This window comes from Pyxicephalus adspersus, chromosome 6 (assembly GCF_032062135.1).
Source record: "Pyxicephalus adspersus chromosome 6, UCB_Pads_2.0, whole genome shotgun sequence".
Lineage (NCBI taxonomy): Eukaryota > Metazoa > Chordata > Amphibia > Anura > Pyxicephalidae > Pyxicephalus > Pyxicephalus adspersus.
Window position 1 is genome coordinate 59,463,731 of NC_092863.1, and position 10,814 is coordinate 59,474,544.

Below are 10,814 nucleotides of genomic sequence, written 5' to 3' on the forward strand. Positions count from 1 at the left end.
TAAAATGTACTGACATTTCCTGCTGCTGAGATGATGAAACAATTACATTCCAGCTGATTTTTCTAGTGTAGCTATGGGTGCCCATTGATGAGCAGATCATTACTCAAGAATTGTGGGTACAATAATAACATATTTTGGCTTAGGTATATATATAGGCTGTGGACTATTTAAGGATTATGTAAACCACAACAGTTAACTCTTCCTATATGTTCCATTTTGATTTGTTTATTATACAATTTGTAGTGTTTTCTATGATTAGTGCAATAAATATCAGCTGAAGCTGCCTGAAATCTTGCAAATTTGAACTTTCCTGTGTACTGTAGGGTGGTAAAGCAGTATTATCGTTCACACAGCCCCCCCCCCCCCAAAGTTAAAACCAGTGTTTTTTAACCAGGATTCAATGGAACCCTTGGGAGGTTGCTTGGGGTTCCTTGAGCAATGAGTCATTTGTGTTTCTTAGGTCAGCTTAAGTGGCATCAATGATATTTTTGCTATCTGTAAAGGTGACATTCTTCCCAGTGGCCAGCAATGTAAGAGGCATTCTGATCACCATGCTAATATATTTTTAGTTGTGTATATTGTTATTATATACTGAAGGGAAGATTCCTTGAAGACCTGAAAGTTCCCCAAGTAAGAAAATCTGGTTTACACTTCATGTCTTCATGTCATGTCTTCAGGGTTACAATGCTACACCTCTAAATATGCAGTACAGTGAGCAATGTTGTTACCCTAGGCCAAGAAGTAAGTTCCCGGCAGGATAACCATGTGAAAATAATTAATAAACAGTCTGAAACAACACACATCACACACCACATCTAAGGACTGGTAAGCTGCAATATATTTTTGTATGGCTTTTTATATATGCAGTATATTTTTGTATAGGCTGAGATATACTTTAGGATCTGGTATCTTGTAGGGAATTTGGTGTGATGAAAAGTGACTGATAGGAACACAGATATGCACTAATAATACCAGGAATGTTATTGGCCACTATGAGCATTTTTACTCTGTTCAAGTAACAGTGATTTGCGGTCTTCAAGGAATGCTAAAGATTGCATGTGTATGTCAGGTAAAAGGAGGGTGGGATGTGATTGTTCTGTTCATGTATAATTCCTCCTAGGTTGGCTAAAAAAGCCACGTCTTTGCAACATTTTACCAAAATGTATTTTTGCTCCTTTTATGCTTAAAGCAGAAGCAAAAATGTGTGAGCAGGATGCACTTTATTGCATATGCTATGTCTATGCTATGTGCAAGCACTGCACAGTAAATTGGGTCTGAGAGGCCATTCATCAAGTCCAGGTTGCTTCCATATGACAGAGTCTATAGATAGTACGACTTGCATTGGCAGTACATCCAGAAAACTGTATTTTTCTATGCTAATTAATACAATGCATGCTTAAAAGCCTTTGACTCCCAAATGTCATTTTGCAGAGCAAGTTGCAGCCCAATTGGTTACCAAATTTCTGGTATTAGCAAGCAATTTATGAAACACACAGCAAACTTTAGGCATTATTTACTGCTTAAAAATGCACCTGTGCCCAAACTCTATTAAAACAAAAAAGAGCTTTAAAACAAGTCGTTTCTAATCTTTGTAGCTTTCTGGTTCTTTCATCTACCAATAACGTTTCAACATGCTTCTAAAAACTTAGAAACACTAGCTAGGTGAATACTTTAGAAAGCTGTCAGCCTTCCAAGATATTGGTTCTTAAAAAAAAACTAAATCCTGTCATAATATAGAGAATATATATATATATATATATATATATATATATATACACATATATATATGTATAGTGACATCATGTCCTAGTATTTGAAATATTTTGTACAATTACAATATTACACTATTTTATTTTACAATATTACAAATACAATACAAAGCACTAAAAGATTTCCCATTACTTTTGTAGTGGAAGTAAAAGTTGAAGTTGTTCTGCCAGAAAAAGACAGGGAAAAGGAAGAATTGTCTCCTAATGGGAAGGCCAGTCCTCTTGCATATAAGGCAAATGGAACAACACGACACTATCACCATGAAGAAAGACCCATCGTTCTTAATCCTTACACTAATCCCAAAGACATGGTGGAAGCCTCAGTGTGCCATGTAAAGGACCTGGAGAATGGACAGTATGTGCTAATGTGTTATTTTGTAAATCAGCTGTAAAGAAATGTTTTCCACAGGATGATCAATTCCTTTTCTCAGTTTAAAAAAAGGACTCCCAATATACCCTTTGGATTGGACTTTAGTTTTTATGGTGACATGCATGGTATACTATAATATAATTTATTATAAATATTTTAGTTTCATTATTATCATTATAGAATAGGAATGGCATCATTCAAAGAACTGTATTGGGTTTATTTATTACTATCGTGTTTTGGGGCTTAAAAAGATTTAGCGTATTTCACTACATATACCATTGATCTCCTGGTGGATGTAGGTGTTAAAACTTAGTGACTCAGCTAATCACTGGATAGAATTAAACTACTTTAAATTGTGTTGGAAATGCATCAATTAGTAAGCAAGAACACACTAAGTTAAAATTACCCTGGCATTTGGTATTGTGTGTGCCAAAAAATAAATCTGTATGAGCACTGACTACAAATAAAAAGATTTACATAATTTAATTTACAGGACAGTATACTAAATGTAGCGCTCTACCCGTATGAGTGATTAAATCTCTTTGGGTTTTCTCCTTTATTGCTGTACCAGAGATGATCACCTAATAATTTGAACCCAGTGACACAGACAAAGCAGACAGAATGTCAATGAATTTAAATGTAGATAGGGAAACAAGCCCTGGAAAGAAAAAAACATTAATATGCTGGGGAAAATCAATAATTACCAAAGGTATATATATAACAAGGGTGTCTGCTTCATTAAAACTGCTTAAAAGAAGCCATAGCTCAAACCCACTAAGTGAGAGAAGAGGAATGACAATGCTATACATATTAGGCAGAAATACATAAAAATAACATTAAATTAACATTAAATATTAATCATATATATATATATATATAATATAAATAATAAAACAAATAATGTTAATTAACAAATTACAATAAAATAAATTACAAATAACAATAGAATGCAATAAAGCTATCAAATCAAATCTATATATTTATATAGATTTATCTATATAAATATATATCTATATATATATTTAACTGTCCATGCAATGTGGGTTACCTTTAAATTGTTAGGGATTGTAAATTGTGGTGACCTAAATGAAGCAATGAAGCAAAATGTACTATATATACCATATACATACATTCATCACAGAAGTCACTACTAAATGTTTGCAGCTGAAATGTAATTTCTTCCAACATTCTTAATATATGCTTTTGCAGTTGCCAGTGAACATTTCCTCTGATGCTGCAGTATGTGAACTACATGTGATATGAGAAAGACAGTTCCGCAGCACTACGTAGGGTTACTTTTTACACAAATCAATAATTATTTCTTTCCTTATTAATTGCTACTTAATGTTTACCTGTAGGATGCGGGAAGTTGACTTGGGATGCGGCAAAGCTTTGCTCATCAAGCAGAATGGAGAATACTATGCAATGGGACACAAATGCCCTCATTATGGGGCACCTCTGGTAAAAGGTTGGCAACTTTTAAATCTGATATTAGTTGATAATACTTAACGATATAGAATAACATGTGATTCTAAAAAGTAATTTACTTTAGTAACCCCTAAGAGCATACAAATGCAAATAAATCATTCAGTGGTTGATTTACTTAAGAAGTATAGAATTAGAAAAGTGAGTTATCAACTTTCAAGGAACTTTTCACTAAGTTTAGTGAATACGGTGAAAATGTTCTTTCTGAAGAATTACATATTCCAAATTACTGTAAAAAAAAGCATTGATTTTTGCTTGTACAGTATTGTATAGTCAAGGACAGCAAAGTTTCACCTTATTCCATTCTCTGGTAAACTGATAGTAGTAAACAGCCTATACATTATTTTTCTTTATTTATTCCCCCTCCCTAGGGAATTTTGATATTTAGCAACTAAACTGACCCCAAACCTTTACTGCTATTGGTTGAATGTTCTCACACATAAATTATCTTTTTAGCAGAAAAAATATTTTGCTGTTAACTAGCTTGCATTTGGATCGGTAATGAAATTTTAAGCAGCCCATACCTTGTTACAAAGTTCTTCCAGCATCCTCATTGAATTTTGCAAATCAGTAACAATACCTTTTTATGTCTGTAATTACTAAAAAGTTAATCTCCTTGCACAGGTGTACTCTCTAGAGGAAGAGTGCGTTGTCCATGGCATGGAGCATGTTTTAATATTGCAACAGGTGATATAGAGGATTTCCCGGGATTGGATGGTTTGCCAAAATTTCAGGTAAATTTTACACAAACATTGATCATTTTTATTATATTACAGTGGTATTTGGGGTGATGTGAATTATTGTAAATAATTACACAATTGCTATTAAGTAACATTGCTTATTGTTTTTGTATAAAACAACCCCCTGAATTTTGTATGCTAAATACATTTTTTGGTGACAACACGGGGGAATAGGACAGAAGTGGATCAATATATACAAGTGTGTCTTTATTGGCCAAGCATTCAATCCTAATGTGATTTTATTGAACAGCAAGGAGCAGAAGTCTTCCAGTGAAGAAAAAATCCAATGCATAATTGGTAATAGTGTAAGCATATTTTAAAGAGGACTAATCTTAATACATACTCTCTAAACTCTTTAAATGTGTTGGCTTTCTAAATGTGGACACCAATTAATAGTTGAAAAGCTCTGTGAAAGACTATGAGCATTGAAGTTGGCCACATAATATAATCCACACCCAATGCAATCTTAGAAAAAAATTATTTTTGGGAAGCAACAAAATATTGGATCCCCAATGGATTTAAGCTCAAATTAATCTGCTTATAAACAGTTGAAAACTGTTTGCCGGCCAATCTCCTCATTTCAATGTAGTTTAGCATATATAATAATCTCAACCACTTGTCAGAAAACTTGTTAGAAAATGTTAAAACATTGTCAAGGCTGCCAGATGTTAAGTATATTGATTAAATTCACTTTAATGAACACTGTATAAAAAATAAGAGTATCTTGCTGTTTTACAAGTTAAAGGCTAAATCAAGTAAATTTAGATACAAAGTTTTTTGCTACCACTGAAGAAATAACAACTTTGTATAATGACACCATGCTGAAAATCCTATTTTGAAATAAGTTGCTTTTGATAGAACCAAAGTGGTTTTACACCAAGAGCTTGAGTGATTTTCAGAAACTATAGAAAAAATGAAAGGAATTATTATGCATCATGTTTAAAACTTTAATAGAAAACATACATGTGTTTTTTTATTTTGATAAATTAGTATACATTATTAAAGACAGACATAAAGATTACCTAATCAATAATTTAATTTCATTTTATTATGCTTCATAGGTTAAAATAGAGAAGGAAAGAGTATACATTCGTGCCAGTAAACAAGTAAGCCAGTTTCAAATATATATTAAAAGCTTAAATGTAAATAATACCTGCTAATGTTTTATTTAGAATAGATTGTCTATTTCTCTAACCTGTCACCCCATATTTTATTATTACATGTTTCCTAGAAAGACTTTTAGTTTGTTCTTGAACTCCACAAACACCAACATACCCTCCCTAAATAACAGCTAATAAAGGTTGTGCCTGAAAGGTTTTAATGTTGTGAACATTTGATAAAATTTTGCTTCCTGATTTCACACATACAAATAAAAATTGCTGAAATATCCAAAACATTTGGGGTTTAATTGGGGGTAAAACTGCAGACAGGGTTACAGACATTTTTTTATTTATAAGAATAGGTGCAGAAAATTTTGACTTGGATTGAATCAAGATAGATCGGTTGATAAAATTAAACCACATTCAGAATTGGTGCCCATGTTTTTAGTTACAGGTATCTGTTAGTTACAGGTATAGTTACAGGTATAGTAGGGCCCAGATACTCTGGCTTTCTTGCGGATAACAGCTGTCATCATATCTGTCAATGACAGGCATAGTTATGTTGGATTGGAACTCATGGATGATTACCTCAGATCTAAAATCTAATATCTGTAAGAAGTATACAGAGGGATGCAAGAGGTATTTGGGAAAATATATGTGCAAATGCTCATGCTTGCATAGTGCCTGGACTAATGACAAATGAAGGATGCCATTAAGGCTTCTACATATATTTATACTGTTTGTGTAGCTGACAATGACAGGTTTGTTTCTAGATACCTTATCTGAGGGTTAAATAGTTGATGTTTCTGACAAACATAAATGATGAAACCATGATGATTACAATAATAAAGGGTTTCCTTTGCTATTCTCCTCATTGAGTGTTCATATTGTTAGTAATTCTAGAATACATATGGTCTTCATGTTTATATTTATTTATTTCTCAATACAATATGTGCATTTAATATTATTATTTGCTTCTTTCTTTAAGGCTTTACAGTCACAAAGAAGGACCAAAGTCATGGCTAAATGTATTGCACTGAGTAATTATAGTACAGCAATTACTAATATTCTCATTATTGGAGCAGGTAAAATATTTTCTAAAATATCTTCTTTTAACTATAAGTAAAAGTGAGTAAATGCTTACCACATTTCTTTTACTTTTCAGGACCAGCTGGATTAGTGTGCGCAGAAACATTAAGACAGGAAGGATTTTCAGACAGGATAGTAATGTGTACTTCAGAGAAGTATCTGCCATATGATCGCTCCAAATTAAGCAAAGTATGTATGTCCAATGTCAGTATGATACATATCATCACCAATAACCATGAAATTGTTTATGTATGAATAAGAAAGGATAATAGGAGGAACAAAAGGAGAACTGAACTTTGGAAGCTGTGACCAAAAAATGCGAGCAGAGAATTTCCCACCATTATTACCTGTGGTTGTTCTGCAATTGATCATATTGTGATCAATTGCTTTCTTTGTACTATGTCTTTGTTTGGAAATGGGTAGCTTAGTAGAGGCAAGGCAGGTAGAGACAGCAGTGACTGGGATCTCACACTGCATATATATACAGCTATGAGGCTGTAGGCACAGAAGTAACAAGGCACCATAAAATTATAAGAAAAGCATCGCTTTTTTTCAAGAGGTATTCAAGACAAGATACATTTTCAGGTTCTGTATAAGTGCAAACTTTCCCAAAACATTGTAAATGTCCACTTTTTGAGTTTAGTTTGACTTTAGATTAGAAAAATAAAAGCTCTTGTTTAAATGTATGCATTGTTAGAAGGCGTGTGATAACGCATGTGTTATTGCAACTGCACAGCAATGTACATATCACACACTGTGTGATGTAGTGCCATTCATTCTTAATGTATTCCTTTGCACCTTTGGAGTACATTGTGCTATACCTCAGAGCAACACAGTATAGCATTGCCAAAAATAGTGCAGGTGCACTGTGAAAGTGTGGGCATGTACTGAAGTAGCACATGTATGGGTCCTAGGTATTTTATTCACTTTTAGATAGCAAAAATTAAACAACATCTCAATTTAAACTGAAGAGAAGGAAATAATTGATAAGCTACCTGTTATGTGCATGAACAATTGTGCTTGAAGCAGCTCGCAAATATGTGTTCTGCTGGTGTCTAAGGGTTTTTTCGTATACATTAACTGGAGGAATGCATGCAAAAACATGCACATTCCTGTGATTGCACAGTAACACGCATATTATGTGTTGTGTGATGTGGTGCAATTCACTCTATTTAGCACTTTTCTTTAAAATGCATGCAATGCATTGTACAGCAACCCATATATATATTTTGTAGTGCTGCACTTCTGAAATTAGTGCAGGCCTGATTTTTGTACTGTTGTGGAGCAATGGGCAGCACATTCAAATGTGCAGTGTAGTGCCATAACGAAACTTGCTGCGAAAGTGAATGTGAGGCCAGGCTTTCGCTTGAGCAGTGCACGTGTGCGAATGGCCCAATTCTCTGTCTGTCTGTCTGTCTACATAGATATACATTACATTTATGTAATGCTACAGCTTTATATTTTCCTATACATTTATGCAGTCAATGGATTCCCAGGCAGAACAGATTTTACTGAGATCAAAGGAATTTTTCCATATGTATGACATTGAAGTTCTCACTGAAACACAGGTAAGAAGGCTGCATAATATAAAAAGTTTGTTTATATATTTTGTATACTGTATATAGGAAGGAATTAGTGCTGTATGGCATAAATTATAATAGGAAACTGAGTTTGCCTTGTCACAATAAACTGATTAAAAAGTTGAATTCTCATTTGCAATTACAAAAGTTAAGATTTTTCAAAAATATTATGTACACCCTTGTTTGTGAGTTGAATTTGATTTTTTAGGGGGACAGCAGTGATTAGTACAAAAAATGTTTCTTGAACTATTTATGTATTATTTTTTTATTTTGAATTTAGATAGTCTTTGTTATGGTATATATAATAATGTTTTATAAAAAAAATTAAAATATTATAAAAAAAATATAACACAGTATCCATAGTACATTTATTAGAACATTAATTTTATCATAGTTATTTCTACCTATACTATGGCATGTGCTGCACTTAGGAATACTAAAGTTCAGACAATACCACCCATTTGATAAGTACTAGGACATGGAAAGAAAAATGTAAAGCCTTAACTCTATACTTCTTATGCCAAAACCCAACTTAGACCACAGCCAAACACAAAGATTTTTTTTTTACAGAAAACTGACCTGAAATGTGTTTAGCTCATTTGAACTGAAAGTTCAGCTGGATTTTAACATGCCCAATCCTTTTTACATTCCATGCAGCTAATATGTCCACTTGATTATCACATGTACCTAAAACCTGCAACCCCTCAGACCCTTTTACACACAAAAACCACCTTTTAGTTTTCTCAGTTTATACCCTTTCTTCCAGGATAACCTATTTAATCAAACACAAGTTTAAGATTCTTGTGATGAAATGGTTCTTTGTTATGGCATAGCTAGATGTTTAAAGGCAACAGCAACCTATGCTCTATCCTGCTTTTATTGTCACTAATTTTAAGCATCTCGGTTAGTAGGTAAATTAAGTTGCCAATCAGCAGCACTCGCACGTTGAATACCAGAAACAAATTTGTATAGGTTACATTAAACAGCTTTAGGATTTGGTAGGCTATATAAATGTGTTAAATCTTGTTTAAATTGGACTTCCTCTTTAAGTAGCATAACAGTATTGTACAAATGTTAATGTTAACCTTTCATTAAAATTAGCACAGTTATATTAGTTATTGACTGGTAATTTAAATTTCTTATCTGCATCCTAAATTCACATTATACAGAAATGATTTCAGGTTATCAACGTGGATACAAAGAACAAGACGGTTGTTTTTAAGGATGGATTTAGAATGGAATACAACAAGCTGCTAATTGCCACTGGAAGCACGTGAGTACACTATAGGTTTCATTTGTTTGTATTTAGTAAAACGCAGTGGTTTAGTAAATCAAGTATTAGGCATACCTGCTGAAGGTAGTAAATTTTGCTATGCAAACTAAAAATAACTTACCAGTGGGCTGGATTACTAATTGGTCACCAGATGTCAGATAGATGCAAAACCAAAAAAGAAAAATATGACCTTATCTATTAGGACATGGATAAATAAACAAATTACAATGACCCACAAAAAGTAAATAAATAATAAATGTTCTTTCTAGTAAGCTAATATCTGATGGAAAACCTATAAAATATATTCCAGGTGCAGGTAGTAATAAGCTACATTTTTCCACAGCCCTAAAACTCTGACATGTAAAGGAAAAGAACTGGACAATGTTTTCACAATCCGAACTCCAGAAGATGCCAATAGGGTGGTAAAGCTGGCAAGTAACAGGAATGTAGTGATTGTGGGAGCATCTTTCTTAGGTAAGAGGTGCAACTGCTTTTTTTGTTTGTATGTACAGTATTATAGCTAATAATTGCTGTTTTTGAGGTCAGTGACCAGCAAGATAACAAGGATTAGGATGACAATCCCGGGGTCTGTACCTAAAACCATAATAGCAATTGCAAGTGCTAATTTACATAATGATAGATTCACCTTAAAGGGCGAAGTTGTTGGTTCACCTCTTGGGATAACACATTGATGATGCAAAACAAAAGTAAAACATATAAAGCAAATGACCACAGTGTTTTATTAAGTGCAACCCATTATAAGATTTAATAAACCAAATAGAACATGCGATTTTCCAACAATTAGCCAAGCGTAAGCCATAAAATGACTAACATCTGAATAAAGATGTTAAGACCTGAATTTCAAACTTGTCCCTTCAATACAAGGCTGGATGACTAAACCTAATAAGCAAAATCACAGAACTTGGAGGGCCATTCAAAGCTGCTCCTGATGAAAGCCACCTTAAAAGGTCTATGATGGTGAATATGTAGGGGAAAGCAGCTTCACAGAGTGAGTAGGTCCCAGTCTGCACAAATAAATGACAATTCCAATATTTTGAATGACATGCATGATGTTAGTAGCTCCAGAAGTAAAGGTCCATCCCATGGGTTCCTTACAAGTAATTACAGATCAAAGACAGCTGACATTACACAGGAAAAATTACTGATATTCTACTAAAATAGTTTGTTATAAATTGTTAGGTGTTGCAATGGGTTACTAAACAAATGGATCACATTGTTCTTTAAAAGTACGATGTACAGTTAGCATGTAGTAGCACTCACATTATCACACAATGTTTCAGTCATATGCAATTGATTGCTACAAGAATAAGATTAGCAAGATATTATGTTTATGTTCTAAACATCTATATCATGCTGAGACATATTACATTGGATTACAGAAACTACA

At 33.4% G+C, this 10,814-nt stretch overlaps 1 protein-coding gene across 1 annotated transcript in view; it reads left to right on the forward strand.

The window, feature by feature from the left end:
* Positions 1-1,056: 1,056 nt before the first annotated feature.
* Positions 1,057-10,814, forward strand: part of AIFM3 (AIF family member 3) — a gene marked incomplete in the record, with an annotated part of 28,573 nt that continues 18,815 nt past the window's right edge. The window contains 10 exon segments of the mRNA XM_072413947.1: positions 1,057-1,069; positions 1,911-2,124; positions 3,498-3,607; positions 4,249-4,358; positions 5,426-5,470; positions 6,453-6,549; positions 6,630-6,742; positions 8,035-8,121; positions 9,315-9,406; positions 9,750-9,880. Coding sequence (XP_072270048.1) covers positions 1,057-1,069; positions 1,911-2,124; positions 3,498-3,607; positions 4,249-4,358; positions 5,426-5,470; positions 6,453-6,549; positions 6,630-6,742; positions 8,035-8,121; positions 9,315-9,406; positions 9,750-9,880 — 1,012 coding nt within the window.